The sequence below is a fragment of the Cuculus canorus genome, chromosome 29 (genome assembly GCF_017976375.1).
Source record: "Cuculus canorus isolate bCucCan1 chromosome 29, bCucCan1.pri, whole genome shotgun sequence".
Lineage (NCBI taxonomy): Eukaryota > Metazoa > Chordata > Aves > Cuculiformes > Cuculidae > Cuculus > Cuculus canorus.
Genome location: NC_071429.1, coordinates 2,345,442 through 2,365,243, shown reverse-complemented (window position 1 = coordinate 2,365,243; position 19,802 = coordinate 2,345,442). Strand labels below are relative to the sequence as shown.

Genomic DNA, 19,802 nt, shown 5'->3' with positions numbered 1-19,802 from the left:
AAACTCAAGAAAATCAACAACCTTGGGTGCAGAATCCAGCCAAAAAAAAAAAAGGTTTTTTACATGATTAAAACATATTACTATAATTAAATTTGCGCTGAACCCTTGAAAACTACAGCCCTGAGCCTTCCAATGGGACCCCTCAGTTTTCATCGGCTAATGTTGACTCCAGGAGCCCAACCATGCACATGTACAATATTCCAAAAACAAATGGAAAAGGGAAAAAGAAATCTCTTCCACCAGCAAATCAAGACTGCCGGGGACCAACGCCCGGGTTCCATCAGAGCCCAGGCCACCGTCAATGCAGACTTGGACATTAAAAACCAGAACCCTAGCGTGCCTCTCCTGGTTCAATTGGGAATCCCAACATCCCCATGAGCTCCCCAGTGTCGGACCAACATAAGCTGATCCCGCACAAGAGCAAAGACTGAGGAAGGACAAGGGAGTGTCTCCTTTTCTGACACCGCACCTTCCTCGGCAACGGGTTAGGAACCAGCCAACTGCAGGTCACATCCCCTCCCGAATGCCACAAATACCTGCAAGAATCTGAAAATCCAACTTACGCCATCATGATCACGCTGAAATCCAGCCAGTTCCATGGATCCCTCAGGAAAGTAAAGCCGTCTATACAGAAACCCCTTGCAATGATTTTCACAAGTGATTCAAATGTATAAATACCGGTGAACGTGTACCTGTTAGGGAGAAGAAAGAGAGCCGTGCTGAGAAGCTTGTAGAAAAGCCATTGTAATCATGAAAAATGATGAAGCACAAACAATTTTTGTCTAAACAAAGTGGAAACAAAAGACAAGTTGCAGTCATGCGCATGGGAAAGATTTCTCAGTAGAAGAAAACAAACATTCTGTGAGATTGGCAAGAATAAAAGCGTTACTTACTCCACATTCTTCGACCATTCGGGTGGGTTACTAAAAGTCATGAATACACAGTTGGTCAAAATAGTGCACATAATGATCATGCTAAATACTGTAGAGCAAAGTCAAGGATCAAAGGGACACTGGTGCAGCTTTTTACATCACCTTATGGTTCCCTAAAATCTGTGCATACAACAAAATCCACCTACAATTCTCAGACTGTTCTCTGGAGACTACAGAGAAGAGCCAAGACACTTCTAGCAGTCATGGGAAATAAGACCTGTGTGACTACAGAGAAATAGTATTTTTACATCACCGCTCCATTTATGTTTTATTTTCTGGTATGTCTTAGCAGTTCAAAAATCACAAGCCTGGGTGAAAACGTCTCCCCAGATAATTCCATCTATTCAGTAACATGAAACACATTGTCTGCTAATATATCCAACAGAAAAGCAGCACTGCAATCCATGGACAAATAGGACCGAGCTTGGAGAAAGGCCTAGGGATCTTTCCAAACATCTCCGCTCCCTTTGTGTGCTCAAGATCTCCAGTGTTCCATTTGCAGCTGGAAGGTGCTGGACTCCCTGATTAAAGGAGCGTTGCAGGGCCAGCACAATTCCAGAAGAAGAAGTTTGAGTGGATTTTCACTCCTGAATTATTAGCAGAGTGGTGAAATCCAAGATCAGACCCAAAGCTGTTTGACTTCCAAAACTGTTTCGAGCAGACTCAAACGTTCTTAGACCAAGGCCCAAGATCCACTGCCAGCATCTCGGTCTCAACCTGACAGATCTGCATCTCTCAGCTGCATCCCAGCGCATCCAGAGGGGAGGAAAGGCTATGAGAAATAACACACGAGCCAAAGAAAACATTCCCAGCCTCCCATGATTGCGACCATTAAAGGATGGAAAAGCTTTTTCTTCATAGGAGATGCAGGAAGTCAGGCTGTAGAAGCCTCTAAAACAACAAATGAAGGTGTTTCCATTCCAGAGCCGCTTTCTATAAATCAATACATAAAGAGGGCAAAGCAGCTCATTCAATGTACTTGTGGGTTTTATTTTTTCTCTCCCAGTAATAACGCATACCAATGACGCTCCAAAGCTATTGGAGCTGCCTGAAGCCCTGTGGTGGGACAGTTTGGAATAGTCTTGCCATTAGAAGGAAGCCTGAGAGATGCCAAAAGAGCAAGAAATTAGTCAGCGTCTAATTACATCCAACGGATCTTTGGCTCCTTCTCCAGACACTGATTCTATTGAACCATTTTAGTAGTCAGTTAAAGCTCAACTCCTCTTCATGTGAGGCATAACCTTACATCAGATCTGTTCCACAACTTATCCACCTCTGTGCACTCATGAAAGAGTGGACACAGAGGCATAATTAAGCAAGGAAAATGAATGAAAAGTTTACTTGATTGGCTGTGTCTAAAGGACCAGGCTTTTGCATTCAAAACCAGTACAGTTTGGGGTAGATCCAGCTTCACCAGGTGCAGAACTATCATCCATAAACACTGTTTGAATGGAGCAATAAGACCATAGATAAGAGATTTTTCAGTCAAATTACAAAAGTAAACATAACTCTGTGATCAAAAGGATATGAATGTATCAAAATTTTAATAGCTATTCTTCTAAACAGATTAAAAGGACTTAAAATGTACAAGGCAGGTGTGGCACTAAATCGGAAGAGTGTTTTCCCTCTGTTTAGTACTACAAAGGTCTGTGGAGAGACAGAGAAAGAAAGAAAAAGAGAAAGAGTTAATGCATGAAAATCAAGGCATGCGCTGTACAAAAAAAAAAGACAACTTCCATGGCAAAAAACAGCATTTCCTGCTTTTTTTAACAAATAATCTCCTTGCTGAAGTTCCCATTAGGGTAGAACATACCTACCAGTACCTCCTGAATAATTCTACTCCAAACCATCCATGTTACCAGGCACCTCAGCCAAAGCAGAAGTCAAATCTCCCATCCAAGAGCACCCATTTTCATAGCGTGAGGGTAGAAGCACCATTATGCCTATCTAACAGATAAGAACTGAGCCCCAAAGCAACGAAGGACCACAAATTCAGGAGCAGAGTTGGCAGCTGAACCAACGCCATGGCCCAGTGCACAAGACCAGCTTTATGGCCTGGTGTTGGCAGCGCCTGCGCCTCCTTCCCAAACCTGGCTAAGAGCTACCACAGTGAATAGTGGTTTTATAAGACAGCACCTCACCTGCAAAGAAAGATTGACAGGTAAGAAGAAAGAGAACACCACGGTAGAGTCCCCCGCCCCAGCAGACACAAGGCAGAACCCATGGTCCCCACTCATTGGCAGTTTTGAGCACGTTCCAGGGTGGTGCACCAACTCCAGGCAGAGTCATGTGCTCTCATCGCCTCTAATTAGCGAGATGTTGAGGTTCGCTATTTTATGTGGAATGAATCACGTAAACGTGAGGCAGAATCGATCTCATCTCTCCCATCACCAGCCTTAAAATACAGCCCCGCTAGTTCAGCCCCTCGCTAGCAAACACGCAGAGCAAAAAGCACCGGGAGAATCACACGCAGCCATCTGGAGAGGCAAAATTAGAACGGTGGGTGCTTAATCCCAACACACTCAATGCACCTACCACACGGCTTGAAGGAAAAGAAGTAATTTGTCTGCACTAAAAAGCCAAAGCCCTTTCCCCGGCAGCATTTTCGCTATTCTACATTCCCTCCAGGATGCTGCAGCCCCAGCGAGGCAGGAGGGAACCCAAAGCGCTGCAGAGGAACAGAGCGAAGCCGGCCGCGCTGCAGGCTCGGTCTCCGGCACCAGCCCACCGGTTGGCACAGCCCCGAGCCTCCCGGAGTCCAACACAAGGGAATCCACAAGGGCTTTCTGCCAACGCAGCCGCTGTGCTTCCCCAGGAGACTCGCTCTGCTGAAATTTGTCATTTCCCTCCTAGTAAGTGAAACAACGTCTTTTAGCTTGTTTGGCTCAATTAGACCATTGAGCTGTAAATTATATTTGTAAAGGAAATCAAAATCAGATTGTGGCTCAGCACTGAGTGAGAAAGATTAGTTAGCATAACCACTAATGCATTTGCCTCTAATGACCACCCTGGGCAGCTCTTAAATCACAGCATCAAGAATTAATGAACAGACTACCTGGTGTGTGACAAAAAAAGTACATAAGTTTTTCAACGTTGAGGATTACAGAGCGGTCAAGGGGCAACCAGTTTGAAGAACCAGCTGTCTCTCCTTCCCTGACACTACAAACTTTTCAAGCTTCAAACACCATTCTGTTTTAAACCTTCTTTCACAGCCCCCTGCAGAGGCTTTGGAGCAGCATCCCCATCATGCCGGGATGTGGTTGTGTCTCTCATAGAATCACCAGGTTGGAAAAGACCTCTTAGATCGAGTCCAACCATTCCTATCTGCCACTAAACCGCGTCCCTGAGGGCCTCGTCTCCCCGTCTTTTAAACCCCTCCAGGATGGGGACTCCCCCCCTCCCTGGGCAGCCTCTGCCAGGGCCCCACGACCCTTTCGGTGAAGAATCTCTTCCTGATGTCCAGTCTGACCCTCCCCTGGCGCAGCTTGAGGCCATTCCCCCTTGTCCTGTCCCCGTCACTGGGGAGAAGAGCCCAGCGCCCTCCTCTCTACACCCTCCTTTCAGGCAGTTGTGGAGAGCAATAAGGTCTCCCCTCAGCCTCCTCTTCTCCAGCCTCAACACCCCCAGGGCCCTCAGCCGCTCCTCGTTAAATTTGTTCTCCAGCCCCTTCCGCAGCTCCATTGCTCTCCTCTGGACACACTCCAGAACCTCAACATCCTTCTTGTGGTGAGGGGCCCAGAACTGAACACAGGATTCGAGGTGCGGCCTCCCCAGTGCCGAGTCCGGGGGCAGAATCCCCTCTCCGGCCCTGCTGGCCACGTCGGGTCTGATCCAAGCCGAGATGCCATTGGCCTTTTTGGCCCTCTGGGCCACCGCTGCCCGTGGGCAGTCGCTGTCAATCCACACCCCCAAGGCCCTTCTCCTCTAGGCAGCTTTCTTTTCTTCCCCTAGTCTGTAGCTGCACAGCATCGAGCTCTCGACTCTACCACACCTTCTAAGCAATGAAATCCCCAACGTGACCGAGCTGAACATTATTCCGGCATGAGGTGAGCTGGATAAAGGCAGAAATTCCCCCTAAGCCCCATGCGGTGGTTCTGCGAGCCGGCTCGGTTTCTCCACGCCTCTGCACAGGATGAATCCCTGCACAAGAACCTTTGTGGTTTGCTCAGATACAGCTCAGCAAGCCAGAAAGAAAACGGTTCTTCACATGGAGACACAGGCACGTGCGTGCTGCTTCACAGATGTAAACCAACTTAAAGACTTTCAACCTGTACAAGAAGAGCAAGGCAGAACCAGACAAGAAAAGCAGCCAGAAACTGCTCTGTATGGAAGGCTGGAGGGCGCTTGCCTTGGCGCGCTGGAGTGATTACATGGGAACATACATTTCCAATAGCTATTTCACAAGGATCAACACAGAAATCTGGCATTCCCTGCTGTAACAGAAGCTGTTTCATCCAACGATCAGGGCCATCGCCTACCAAAGATGAACTCTGCATTCTGCTTGCCAGCTTAGTCCTTCAAAGAATCATTCAATTGTTAAGGTTGGAAAAGACCTCTAAGTTCATGAAGTCCATCTATTAAATCACTTACATAAGGCAACTCCTCATTTTCTTTTCCATGCTCTGCACAGCTTTCTTTCTTTAGACCATAATGCTTCTTGAACTTATATTTTACTCTATAAAACCCATTATAACTGGGCCTCTTGGTACAATTGGAACACAAAGAGGATCCTGTACATTCCAGTCTGCTCATCGATTCCGACGGTTCCAAGAACGGCTGCTCCATTTCCCCTGTGTAGCTCCTAAAATCCTGGGTGAATCGCTGCTCGGCCTTGTCAATCGAAAGAAGGGCACAAAAGCCAAAAAGCATTTGGCAATTTAAAACCTTCTCTTAGTTTTGCTTTATGCTGCTGACATATTAAAACTCAATTTCAAAATGGCTGCAGGCTCTTAAAATGTTTGCTGGTTCAGGTCCAAGAACATCCCTCAGCCCTTTTAAGATCTGCTGAGGCAAAGCTCAAGACTCGGAGAGATATGCAGGCGATACCTGCATTTTGCAGTATCTTCGAAGAGATGAATCATAGAACGGTTTGGGTTGGAAGGGACCTCAAAGCCCATCCAGTCCCACCCCTGCCATGGGCAGGGACACCTCCCACTGGATCAGGGGCTCCAAGCCCCATCCAACCTGGCCTGGAACCCCTCCAGGGATGGGGCAGCCCCCACTGCTCTGGGCAACCTGGGCCAGGGCCTCCCCACCTGAACAGCAAAATGTTTCTTTCTAAGATCTCATCCCAATCTCCCCTCTTTCAGCTCAAAATTGTTCCCCTTCATTCTCTTCCCACACTCCCTGATCCAGAGCCCTTCCCCAGCTTTCCCAGAGCCCCTTTCAGCACTGGAAGCTGCTCTACGGTCTCCCCACAACCTTCTCTTCTCCAGGCTGAACAACCCCAACTCTCCCAGCCTGTCTTTGTACAGAAGGTTCTCCAGGCCTTGGATCATCTCTGGCCTCCTCTGAGCCTGCTCCAACAGATCCCTGTCCTTCAGACTCCAGAAGTCGGTGCAGGGCTCCAGGTGAGGTCATGAGAGCAGAGTAGAGGTGGAGAATACCCTCCCTCACCCTGCTGGTCACACTCCTTCTGATGCAGCCCAGGATACAATTGGCTTTCTGGGCCACAAAATCTGGTTGTACTTTCAAAAGTCTCAGTTTGTTGATATAGTTATGAGAAAGGGTTTGTCCACTAAAGTTTTTTTTAAAGTTGGCCAGGAATCTCTGCTTTCCAGAACCCTTAGAAACAGTTCTTCTATGGAAAGAAGTCAGATGACAAAAGAGAAGCCTTGCATTAAAGAAGCTACGCTGAAGAATGTGAAGGAATTAATCAAGTGATGACAAAAAGCATTCCAGTTCTATGAGGACTTAAAGCACTCTTGCTTCAAGCAGGTTTTACATTAAGCAGTTCTGTAATGGCTGAAAAGTGAGGAAGAGTGGGCAGAAGATTTAAGATGAAAACAGCTTTACGAACAACCAAAGAACATATGGAACCACATTCCGATAGCAGTAAGCGATGCCTGCCTTACTCTTGGTGTTAAGCAAGAGAGAGTGATGGCTTTCTGATGACACCCTGAGCAAGATACTTCACCAGAGCTATTTTCAAAACGAATTTACAGGGAGCTCTCGCGCCCTGTAGACTGGAGAAGTATTTACAGAATTAAACGTCAATGCAAAATCCTTTTCAAGTCTGTTTTGGCTCAATGCACTGTGCTACCTACTACAGAAATCACCGTATTTAATATTTATTTCTCCATTCCCCCCAAAAGGGGGACAAATTTATTCTTTCTAGGTAACTCATTCTTCACCACTGAAACGCTTAGAGCGAAAAAAAGGATCTGCCCCATTTGCGCTTCCTTTAATCTCTTGTTTCAAGTCAAATATAGGAAAAACTCTTCGTATTTTTTTTGAAATGTATGAAATAAAACATTCCTGAAAGAGATAGTTTGTTAAATAAACAGTGTTCAACACATGATCTTGAGACACTGATCTGGATTCCAGTTCTAACAACATTGCAATCTGCTATGTAAGGAAATTCATTCTGCCTCAGGAGCAGAAATGATTTTCCTCCCTTCCTCTCCTCACCGGTGGGTTACAGCTATTTAGGTGACTGCGGTCACAGGCCCCGGTCACGACACGAAAGCTCTCCTTGCTACGGCAATGCTTTGGGCCGGATGTGAGGAGCACCATTTTCTGTCGCCTCACGAAACGCCGTACAACAGCAAACAACTCCCTTACACTTTGCCTTCAACCCAACATCCAGAAACGACTGGAGAAGACACCAGACAGGGATTATGCTCTCCTTTCTTCATTCTACCGTGACAGCAGGGAGGACAGATAGGAAGGGCATGCCCACTTTTCCTGCTCCTTTGAAGCCTACTGGAGAGATGGAGTGGAAGAACAAATAACATTAAACACACAAGACCTGGAGAAGTTAATTAGCTTTTTGGAAATAAGGAGAAAAGGTTGATTTTTTTTTTGATTTTTTGAGATGGTTCCGACTCTTTCTCTCTTGTTTCAGTGACTTCACTGAAATGCAAACCCCATTATTGGTATTGTGACCTTCTCGTATGGAAGACGTAAGCAAAGGCTCTTTGAAGCACATGCTAGAGCCAGACAAGCTGGTCTCTCACATCCCTGTAATTTTCCCAGTTCCAAGCGGTCAAGGTGACATTCTGGACCGGAGGGCCCCTTTCCAAACTGTGCATGTGACTTGACGAAGTTGCAAGTCACTCCACTGGCACATACGCACTGGAAAGATCCTCAGGTGCTCATCTGTAAGCTCTAGGTGACCTCAGTCAATCCTCCTCCAGGCTCACATGGTCACAGATGTATAGATAGTCTTCTACAACTGCAGGGTTGATTCTTCCATTGAAAGCAATCCACCTCAGCTTATACACGGCCTCAGTTCCTGGAACTGAGAGAACTTCTATTCCCAGAACTCAGGGACCTTCTACTGCCTTGTGAATGGAGCCACTGCAGGAGCATGAGCTTGTTCAGCAGCAAATATGAGATTCATACCAAGTGAAATCGAAGTTACTTGAGGAAAATGACCACAACTTGGCAAAAGTCACATTCAATGGACAAGACCAGGGTAAGGAATTGTCTAGGTGGAGTGAGAGCCTAGGCCAGAAAAGGAAAAGAAGGAAAGAGAGGCCTAACAGATAGAAAAGCATTAAAGAATAGAAATCCTCATAAAGCTGTGGAAATAAAAGAGGAAGATGGTCCTTACCTTTTGCTTAAGTGCACACTGAAGGAAGAGCAGACTTTAAGGCCATCAGCAGCTTTGCTTTCATCGCTAGGGATGCTCACATAGGTGGCTTTCCTAAACTTTGTCTGCACGTGGACACAAAGATGTTTACATTGCTGCCTTTTGGGTTTTTGTAATTGAAATGTTTCAGGTTTCCACAACTATCACAGGCAAGGATTGCTTCTACAATTGCTTCAGGCCAGGAATGAGAAGGTGATTACTATTTGCAAAACAAAGAATCGTGAAAAAATTCTCGCTGGTACTTACACAAACATAAAAAGAAGCTGAATTAGCACCAAAATCCGCTCCCTGTGAGCAGAGGAGCTTTCCCAATTCCTCAATGGGAGTCATCGCTCCCATTTTGCAACATGAAACTCAGCGGAGAAAAGAGAAATAGCTCAGACAAAACCATCGCTTGCAGGGCTGGGCTCCAGACTCAGGAGTTTTGACTCCATGTACCGTGGTTCTGTTTCTAGGTCACACTGTTTCTCCTTTAAATATCAGTTAACAGGCCACAGGCAAGTTCAGCTTCTCTGATAAAATGCAGTTTCAGTTTCCGTAGACAAACCAAGATCAGCATGTCCTACCGCAAGGGAAAGCAACCAGCTGATTTGTCCCTGTGCATGCTGTACGTCTGGCTTTAAAAGACAAGACCTGTGATGCCAAACCTTCTGGCAAATGCTAGAGGAGAGGAAAAAATCTTGGAAAACTTCCCATGATTCAAGCAGATTCACAATTCCCGATGATTCAGAGAAGGGCCTTTTTTAATGGTCTTAAAAAACTTCTTGGTGGGAAGTCACTGCCTGTTTGAAGCAGCAAAGAAGCAGCACACACCTAAGCTATCTCTCTAACGAAGCTGAAGGAAAAGGAGCAGAACCATAAAATGTTAAACCAGGGTTGATGGGAAGAGCGAGGCTCTTCTCGCAGAACAGTGAGTGTGAGGTCGCAGGGTTGGGCGAGTTTGCCTCCCATCTCCAGAACCTTCCCCTCCATCTGCAGCTGCTCCACCTCCGTGGAGTGCTCACATCTCAACACGGCAGGCAATGAGAAGGGCCTCCAGGAGCCACCACATGCAGAAACATCTCTCTTCTGGAGACAGGACAGATGCCTTCAAAGTTGGGAATGTGGCTTATTTTTCTCTAAAAATGAAAGATTTTTTAATTGCATCATCTTGGGAGGCAAATATGGAGAATGGTAAAGCGTGAGGATTACTGGGGTTCCTCTCTGTCTCCTACTTCTGGTAGAACGTCAAGACAACAAAGAAGCCTTTGCCCAACGCTCCAGGACATGGCGATGCCCACTGCCCTTTCAGCACTGCCCTCCCATTTCAGCTGGGAAGAATAAGGCCCATTTCCCTCCCATTCAATTACACGAGCAAAAAGAGGGCACAAAACACTCCTGCTTGGATTTGCCATGATGTTTCTCATCACCAGCTTTGGTTGGGTGCAAGTGGCACATCCCTTTCTCACAGCCTGCCCACCCCAAAACCAAGCACCACCAGAGTTGTTTAATAAAGAGAAGATATTTCTGAGAAATAAAGTAAGCCACCTCCTCACCAGCAAGAGTAGCTGCCAATGCATCACCTGAAGTCCAACGCCCACTGGAGCACCAGTCTGCCCGGCATTCGGCACACAACACCCTCGCTGTATGGTGGAGCCTTGTTCTCAGTTGGTACCTGTGCTCTCAGCACCACTGATACGACAAATAAGCATTAAGTTTACTAGTGTAAATCATAGATTCCTGGAATGGTTTGGGTTGGAAGGGACCTCAAAGCCATGCAGTTCCAAAGTTCCCTGCCATGGGCAGGGACACCTCCCACTGGATCAGGGGCTCCAAGCCCCATCCAACCTGGCCTGGAACCCCTCCAGGGATGGGGCAGCCCCCACTGCTCTGGGCAACCTGGGCCAGGGCCTCCCCACCCTCACAGCAAAACATTTCTCCCTAAGATCTCATCTCAATCTCCCCACTTTCAGCTCAAAACCGTTTCCCCTCATCCTCTCCCTGCACTCCCTGATCCAGAGCTCCTCCCCAGCTTTCCTGGAGCCCCTTTCAGTACTGGAAGCTGCTCTGAGGTCTCCTTGGAGCCTTCTCTTCTCCAAGCCCAAAAAGACTAATCAGTTATACCCAATGCAAGGAGCCAATCGCACTGATTTCAGGTGAATAACGCCCCGCCAGTGACAGAACCACTGCCGAAAGTGGCAAGAAACGTCTGCCCCAACACAAAGCCATAAAATATGACTGAGTGATTTGACGTGACAGCCATTCCACCCAAGTTTTGTATGGTCACATCACAACTGTTGGCACATACATAGACAAACTTCCAGCTTCTCAGCTGAATTCCCTCAACTTATTCACTTTAGATTTCTATCAATGAAAGCAATGAAATCAAACAGTAGACGAGGACCCCAGCTGGAAGTCATCCAGCCTTCTAGGAGACTCAGTGACCACGCTCTTCTGTATCCCACCAACAGCAGTTCCCTCCCCTCCACTTCCAACACACGTTGCTTACTCACCACAACACCTATTCTTAACACGTCTTGGCACCCATTGATGCCTCCTACCAGAGCATCTTCATTCCACAGATATATGTTTTAAAATATAAAAATTAGGAAGATGAAAGTGATTGAATTAGTTTATCTCACTTTTCCGTCATGGCTCCATATCCCACTGCTTCCCAACCACCAAATTCAGACTGAATTCTATGCAAGTAATGAAATACACACTTAAAAGCATGTTACTCTCTCAATTAAATTCTTCTCATCACCCTCATGGTTAAAATTGGCATATTAGCATAACTTCATCTGTGTTTCCAGACCTTGTCCTCCTAACTCCATCCAAGCAGATGCTTCAAGTTCGATCACATCATCTCTATTAAACCTCCAAGGAAGATATGTAACGACCCAACCAACCAAGCCCGATGCAAAGACTCCATTCTTTGCCTTCTACTTAAACCATACCCAAACCTGCAATTTCCTAAGAAAAGGTGGTTTAGCAACTTCTTTCTTGCAGAACTCACTTTCTGGGTCATATAATAAGGGTCAAAGTCCTCCAGTGGAACAGCAACCAGGCCTTTTGGGATGTCCCCGTAGATGAAAGGCAAATTCTTCCCCGCCTCAAGGTCACTGTTTGGTTTTGGTTTGCTGTCTTCATCATCATCCCGGTGGCTGCTGTCTTGCTTTGGACGCTGCTTCTTCTTTAATTCTGCGATGTGTTTCTCAATGTTAGCCAGAGACTCCGGAGTGAAAGGTTTAAAACTATCAGGGCCTGGTGGTGCGAGCAGCCGTGCTGCCATCTTTTCATCCTGCAGCTGCTTCTTTAGTTGTGTTGCACCCCGGACACGTCAGCTCTGCAGGGGAGGAAACAGCACAGGTAGAACAAAATCAGTTACTGCACAACCAGAAAGACAAGCAGAAAGCATTGAGGATCCAAAAGAAACTCAGCGCTTCACGTCCTCGCAGAGCCAGGCAAGCAGACCTGCTGCTTTTCAGAGACTCATAGAACTGTTTGGTTGGAAAAGGTCCTTTGAGATCATCAAGTCCAACTGTCCCTGACCACTACGGAACCATCCCTGAGCACCTCATCCATAATGCTTTTAAACCCCTCCAGGGATGGGGATTCCACCGCTGCCCTGGCCAGCTGCTTTTGTTGCCCGAGAACCCTTGCAGTGAAGATTTTTTTACCTAATATCTAATCTAACCCATCTCTGGTGCAACTTGAGGCCGTTTCCTCTCACTCTATCACTTCTTACTTGGGAGAAGTGACCAAAACCCATCTTGCCACAAGCTCCTTGCAAGGAGTCATGGGTGGTAATGTCTCTCCTCTGTCTCCTTTTCTCTAGGCTAAACAAGCCCAGTTCCCTCCTTTCCTAAGGCTTATTCCGCAGCCCAGCCTGCAAAGGAGCACAGACAGGATTTGACACTGTCCCCCTAAAGAGCACCTCGCTCTCTTCCCCCGACTCCTACAAAAAATCAGAGCTGCGAGGAAGTTCATTTATCTGAATTCAGCCGCCTACAAACCCTCTGCAACTTTGCACCTTTTGCTGAGCCCTCACTTCAGAACCAGCCACAAGAATTCCTTGCATTTCTGAGCTACTGGTACCTCTCTGAGCTTTTCACACTCCAAGAGGAGGCCAAGACAGAAGAGGAATTACAGAAACCCTGCACTGATGCAACAGCACTGCAGCACTGCAGGCTGGAATACAACCCAGCCCTGACAGGGCTCGGCACTTCAGGGAGGATCCCAAACACCAACGTGGCAATGAATTCAAGAGGAAAGGCAAAATAGCTACAAGTATACGGCATAGAAAGAAGCCAAAAGCTCTGCAGGATAAGGGCTCTTTAGAAAAGGAAAAAAGATCACTGGAAGTCAGATTTTTTGAGCAAACACACACAGAGCATCAAAATATAGAGCCAAGATTTGGCATCTCTGAAAGAAGAATGACTTTCAGATTCCTTGAAAATGTGATATAGGACTGAATTGTTAATATTCAGCTGTTTTACCATGATGTTACCCCACAATGGCCTTTACAGCCCTGGGCTTTGAAGACTGTCCCGTGTTTCATAGCATCATAGAATGGTTTGGGTTGGAAGAGACCTCAAAGCCCATCCAGTCCCACCCCTGCCATGGGCAGGGACACCTCCCACTGGATCAGGGGCTCCAAGCCCCATCCAACCTGGCCTGGAACCCCTTCAGGGATGGGGCAGCCCCCACTGCTCTGGGCAACCTCTTCCAGGGCCTCTCCCCCACCAGGACCCCCAGGTCCTTCTCTGCAGGGCTGCTCCCAGTCTCGCAGTATCCTGGAGGGGAGAGCCTGCCGCAAGCCTCCCTCGTATTAAAATATCAGCTATCAAATATATATACAATATTTTCTATATATTCAATATATATTTGACATATTGTCAAATAGAGGCATCCCTTCCCGTGGCAGAGAAGCGGAACTGGGTGATCTTTAAGGTCCCTTCCAACCCAAACCATTCTATGATCCAAAAAACTTAAGTACAGATCCCCCTCCTGATTTAACTCCACACCATACTCCGAGTGAGAATTCTTTTCATGCAAACTTGACCAGGTATTCCAAGCATAATAATATCAATAAAAACACCAAAAAGATTGTAAGAGGGGAAAGAAAAGCCAGTATCTTGGTCACATTATCTCCAGAAACATCACGGAATGGCCTGCTGATATTAAGGAAAAATTAATTTATTCTATTCTTGCAGCATTTGCATGCATTTAATTACCAAATTTCCCACATACCGAGATACTCTCTAGCAGCATCAGGGATGTGGTCTAATTGAATGGCACAGATAAATATGTGAGGCCTGAATTTAGAAACCAAAGTAGCTCAGGGACACAGCATAAAAAAGGGAAAAGAAGAAAGAAGGCATAAATGAACGCCTGGTTTGTATGCACAATGCCACAACCAGCAACTGGAATCAACCAACTCATCTGCTAAGCGACCATTTAACAAACAAACCAACCCAAACCCAACAAAAGAAACCAACACCATCACCGCACGTTCCCAAACCAGGAACCCAGCTGCACCCGGTGGTGGGTTGGCAAAGATCTGTCTGTTAATAAACCGAGGGATGCTCAGATGCTGCATCCATAAACACGTCGGCTGTGTGCTGCTCCTGCTCAGCCACAGCACAGGCTGCCTTCCTGCTGGAGTTAGGAAAAGCAATCGCTTTTGTTTCAGCTTTTAATACCTCCTCACCTGCCTGTTGCTTGTTTGGTATCAACACCGCACGTCTTGGGAAGTTCTTGCCTGTTCCGACTTCGTTTTTTTCCCAGTTAATTAGCCCATATTAAGACAATGGACAAATCTACGATGAAAACTGAAAGGATGGCAATGAAATGTTAATTTAATTTCTTAAATCAGACCTGTAGAGCAGTTTTGATATCTTTAATAGCACAGCAGGAGCCGTTCTTATGATGACAGTCTGAGAGAGTTGGGATTGTTCAGCCTGGAGAAGAGAAGGCTCCGAGATCTTCAGGTACCTTCCAGTACCTGAAGGGGCTACAGGAAAGCTGGGGAGGGACTGTTCACAAAGGCTTGGAGTGATAGCACGAGTTGTTGTTGAAGTGAAATTATGGTGAGAGCATCAAGGATTTCCATTTTCAAGAATCACAAAATCCTGGAATGGTTTGAGTTGGAAGGGACCTCAAAGCCCATCCAATTCCAACCCCTAACCTGGGCCAGGGCCTCCCCATCCTCCCAGCAAAACACTTCTTCCTAAGCTGTCATCTCCATCTCCCCTCGTTCAGCTCAAAACCTTTCCCCCTTACCCTATCCCTGCGTTCCCTGATCATAGCGTCATAGAATCACTAGGTTGGAAAAGACCTCTTGGATCATCGAGTCCAACCATTCCTATCTGTCACTAAACCGTGTCCCTGAGCACCTCATCTACCTGTCTTCTAAATACCTCCAGGATCAGGAGCCCCTCCCCAAGATTTACCATTATTTCTCAGCAGGAAGAAAAGAAAACCTTGATAACAAGAAAACCACTTCACATGAGGGCACAATAGTATCTCTTAAATATCTGTCGCATTCATCAAGGACAGAGTTCACAGTGTTCATTGGAAACACAGTGAGTTTAGAAAGCACAAACATCTGCTAAAAACACCTCCAAATCCCCCCCCCCCAAGCAGCTTCACGGAGCGAGGGTGTCAGTACATCAGCTTCTCGGGTGAACACTGAACTCCAGTCTGCCCGTTTTGGTCAAAGGTTCTGCTGGAGAGGCCTGCGTGGGAAGCACAACCAAGAGGGTGAGCTGGTTTTCATTCCTTTCCCTTTTATTTGTATTAAACTGTATTCCCTTTTATTTGTATCAGCCAATACTTAATTATTTGATTATTTAAAATAAAACTACTACTTAAAAGACCTCCACTGCAATTAGTCCGTAGCTACATGTTGGCTGAATGGACACTAAACCATCTTCCTGCTGAAGAACTCGGGATTTAAGTAGCAAAGTTTCTCCGCGGAGAAAAAGAGAGACATAGAAAGGGAAAATACTTTGTCCAAGGTCACCTGGAAATCAGTGGTAGAACTGGAAGGTGATTGCAAGCACTGGGACTCTCCCAGGCTCTGATCCTGTTAATAATGGGTCACACATAACAGCCTCCTGCTTTCATACTCTCTCCAGCCCCCAGAAGCCCCCTGGCACCCAGTGCAGCCCAGCTTTGCACTGGAGAGTGGGACAACAACTCTTTTTGTCTCCCATGTACCTGTCCCGTTAGAGCTGGGTGGCTCAATCTCAGCTCCAGCAACAAAGATGCCTCTGCAACGGCACCTCTGCTCTGCTGGTGCTCAGCCTGGGCTGTTCCACACGGGAAGCTTCTTCAACACAAAAAAGCTTGTAAATGGTATTTTATAACTGAAGATGGTCTTGCTGGGACATGCAGAAACTGGAAAGAACAAGAAGTCTGACACAAAAAAAAACCCCATGATCCTGTGTCTGTAACTCTTCTTATTTAACAAATTAAGAAAATCAACTACGATTACCTTCAAAATTATAGAATCATAGAATCACCAGGTTGGTAAAGACCTCTTAGATCATCAAGAGGTTCAACCGTTCCTATCTGCCAATAAATCGTTCCCTTGCGAGCTGCCACATGGCTGCATCGGATGCTGTCAACATTCAAAGCAATCCCACCGATCATTTTCTGAAAGGCTGTTGAGGATCACCATCATTTTTGCTTTCTACCAATAAAAAATGGGTTCCTTTGAGCACCAACTGGATCTTTGGGCAGAGGGAGTCACGTCTGACCAACAGGGTGGGTGCTCAATCACAGGGATGTTGTTAGTGGCTAAAAACTGCTTCACAAAGCACCGTGAATATCACTCAGTGATATTTTCCAACCAAGGGTAAGAAAATGTCTCTATATGAATACACATCCACTTGTACAGAGTGAAGTGATCGAGCTGAGCCTTGTCTCACTGCGACAGAGTATAGAATCATAGAATCACAGAATAGTTTGGGTTGGAATGGACCTTGAAGATCATCCAGTTCCAACCCCCCTGCCATGGTCAGGGACGTTTCACTGGATGAGGCTGCCCAAGGCCCATCCAACCTGGTCTTGACCACCTCCAGGGGTGGGGCAGCCACCACTGCTCTGGACAAGATCAAATATTTTACACCAGAAAAAAAACGGTGTACTGAGGTGCCCAGCTGCCAAGACTTAATTATTGTTTCTAAATATTCCCAGAAGTCCATTTACTGGTACATTATGAAATATTCTAATAAATTATTCAAACTGATTGTCAAAATAAAGAAACACTTTTGAGGTGATTTCCTTGCTTTAATACACTTCTTCATGTATTAATTGGCACGATACAGTCACTCACAGGACATCTCTCAGTTCCTTCGAGAGAGAACCTTCCAAGATGTGTTTTTATATAACCCACATAGACGCATGTGGCTTTTGACTTCAACATGCAGGGTTGGGGCAGAAAGGAAAACAGCGTAGAGGAACAGTCACGGCATGGAATGGTTTTGGTTGGAAAAGACCTTTAAGATCATTGATTCCAACCATCAATCCAGCCCCGCTAAGTCTGCCACCAAACCATAACCCAAGTGCAACATCAACTCGTCTTTTAAACTCCTCCAGGGATGGACACTCAACCACCTCCCCGAGCAGCCTCTGCCAAAGCTTGACAACCCTTTCAGTAAAGAAATTCCTCCCGATATCCAACCTAAATCTCCCCTGGCGCATCTTGAGGTTGTTTCAGCTTGTCCTGTTACTGGCTACCAGGAAGAACAGACCAGCACCCACCATGCTACAACGTCCTTTTATGTAGTGGCAGAGAGCAATAAGGTCTTCCCTCAGTCTCAGTCCTCTGAGAGCCTGAAAAACTCAAAATATCCACACATAAGAAAAATCTGTGGCTGGAAACGGCCTTCAGAAGAACTTGGTGATCTTCTCCATCTGCAGGAAATTCCATGTGCCTGGAACAGGCTGATTTTATCAATGAAGAGGTACATCAGCACTGTCGGCTGAGAGCGAGGAGGAACCTTTCCCTTAGAAAAGCTCTCCGGTCACATTTGATGCTCTAAGGCGGAAGGAAGAGGAAATATTTTCCCCTTTAAGCACTATTTACTGGTTTGTTGCCGGTCATTTCCCCACCCTAGGTATGACACGGGAGAAGTCTCCTGGGCTCCCATCTCTAAGCAGACTCAAGGGCAGCCTCTGGGTAGGGCAGGGAAGTGGTTATGCTCTTGAACGAGCAGTAGCAAGCCTGAACTCAAATACACACCTCTAAAAGTCAAAAGATGAACAGAAATGTAGGGAGGAGAGAGCAGCAAAAACACAACCCAAACCAAGAGAAAAATATTAGAAAACATACTAACAATTAAAGACACTTTAATAAAAACCTGAGAAACTAAAGATCCGGGACTGCAGGCATTTTCAGTCTCTACCAGCAGCAGAATGACTTCTGTAATAACAATCAATAAGTTACAAGAACTCTACCCAGTGAAGCCAGCTCTCTGGTTCCAACAGTTCCATATCCTTCTTGTGTTGCTGATTTCAGAACTGGACACAGGGTTCCAGGTGGGGTCTCACGAGAGCAGAATCCAAGGGAAGAATCCCCTCCCTCGCCTGGCTGGCCACACTGCTTTTGATGCAACCCAGGACAGGATTGGCCTTCTGGGCTGCAAGAACACGTTGCCATTTATGGGCAGCCTTTCATCAGAAGTGTTAAATGCCAGGCTGGAATCAGAGCTAACGCCGAGGAGGAGTTTCAGCTCACTCCTGCAGCAGTGAGCCACCTCTTCTTGACTTGTATTCTCTAGCCTAGTGACTGTCCACTCTGCACAGAAATGGAATAATAGGGCACAAGGGGAAAGTCCAAACCTTTTGTTATTTCTGACTCCCCCTTAGACTCAAGCCAGTAGTCCAACGGCGACAAGCTCTCTGCCCTACTACCACTAACACGAGCCAACACATGCAATTTCCTTTCTGTGGTTTCTTAAATTATTTGGTCCTGTGCTATTTTTCAAGTCTAGCACTTTCGGTTTGTTATTTTACTGCATCTTCTCTAATCCAAATCATTTATTTGAATGCAGTAATAAATTATCGATTCCAGTGTGTTTGTTAATGTCAATGGCAGCTGCAGCCGCTTCGGGAGGAAGGCAATCGATAGTGAATGGAAATCACGTGACCGCATGAACACGGCATGCCCCGAGTCACATACGGTCTCTGCTGCCAATCGTGTCGCCAGCCATTGAAAAACAGTACAGATCAATTGATATGTAAAGCCGTATCAGTTCATTTTAATGAAAAAGTGTGCCAAGTAAGCCAAGCAAACCCACAAATGAATGCAGATGTGACAACAGAAAGGAGAAAGACGATACGGTCATTTAGATTTTCAAGCTACTTTGTTTTCGCTCAACGTTGACTTTGTTTTGTTTCACCTCCTTTAACTGAAGAGGAAAGTACATCCATGCTCAATTCCTTGCAACATGCAGTCACTCTCCCTTCTATTTATTAGCAACACAGCCTTCCAGCTCTGTTCACAAAATAGTCACATAATTATACTCGTCCCACTGAGCTGTACAGTATCTATACCATGATCTAGAAATAAGCCATTATGTACGAGCTTATATAACTGGTTAAATTATTTGCGATAGCTCTAGGCACTTTCACCCAGGATGAATGCCACCAGAGAAGTGTTAAAAAAAGATCAAGTAGCCCTTCTGTCACATTGTTAATCATTTTAGTTAAACACCCCAGAAGCTAAGAATGAGGACTTTCTAAATAGACAGCAAACGGAAACCACAAGGCAAGCTCTGACAGGCCTTGCATTTCACTTGTATGGAAAATCACATTATGGAGCACCGCTACGAACACTGACCATTTGTTTATTACTCTATAACGCATTAACTCCTCTCCTGTCGCTCTATGGCTATTTATAGATTACAAACGGCCTCACAAACTTTACATAACAGCACCCTGTCCCCTGAGAAACAGCAAGAGCCACTGGGTGGGGATGAGCCCAGCTCTGCAGGGGCGGGGGAAAAGGCTGTAGGCCCTGGCTCTGCTGCCCCGGGGGGCCAGCATGACCCTGGGAGAGGTCT

General features: G+C 46.2%; 1 protein-coding gene across 5 annotated transcripts in view; it reads right to left on the bottom strand.

Annotated features, from left to right (window-relative positions):
• SCN8A (sodium voltage-gated channel alpha subunit 8) overlaps nt 1-19,802 on the bottom strand; it is a 57,131-nt gene that overhangs the window by 34,933 nt on the left and 2,396 nt on the right. For 2 of the 5 annotated variants that reach the window (XM_054051401.1, XM_054051399.1), the window contains exons 2-5: nt 11,744-12,073; nt 2,462-2,579; nt 894-984; nt 564-692 (exon numbers count right to left, since the gene is read on the bottom strand). In XM_054051401.1, coding sequence (XP_053907376.1) covers nt 564-692; nt 894-984; nt 2,462-2,579; nt 11,744-12,019 — 614 coding nt within the window. In that variant the 5' untranslated portion in view covers nt 12,020-12,073. Of the gene's footprint in view, nt 1-563; nt 693-893; nt 985-2,461; nt 2,580-11,743; nt 12,074-14,440; nt 14,562-19,802 lie in introns of those variants that run through there. The other 3 variants (XM_054051403.1, XM_054051404.1, XM_054051402.1) reach the window with 2 other exon arrangements.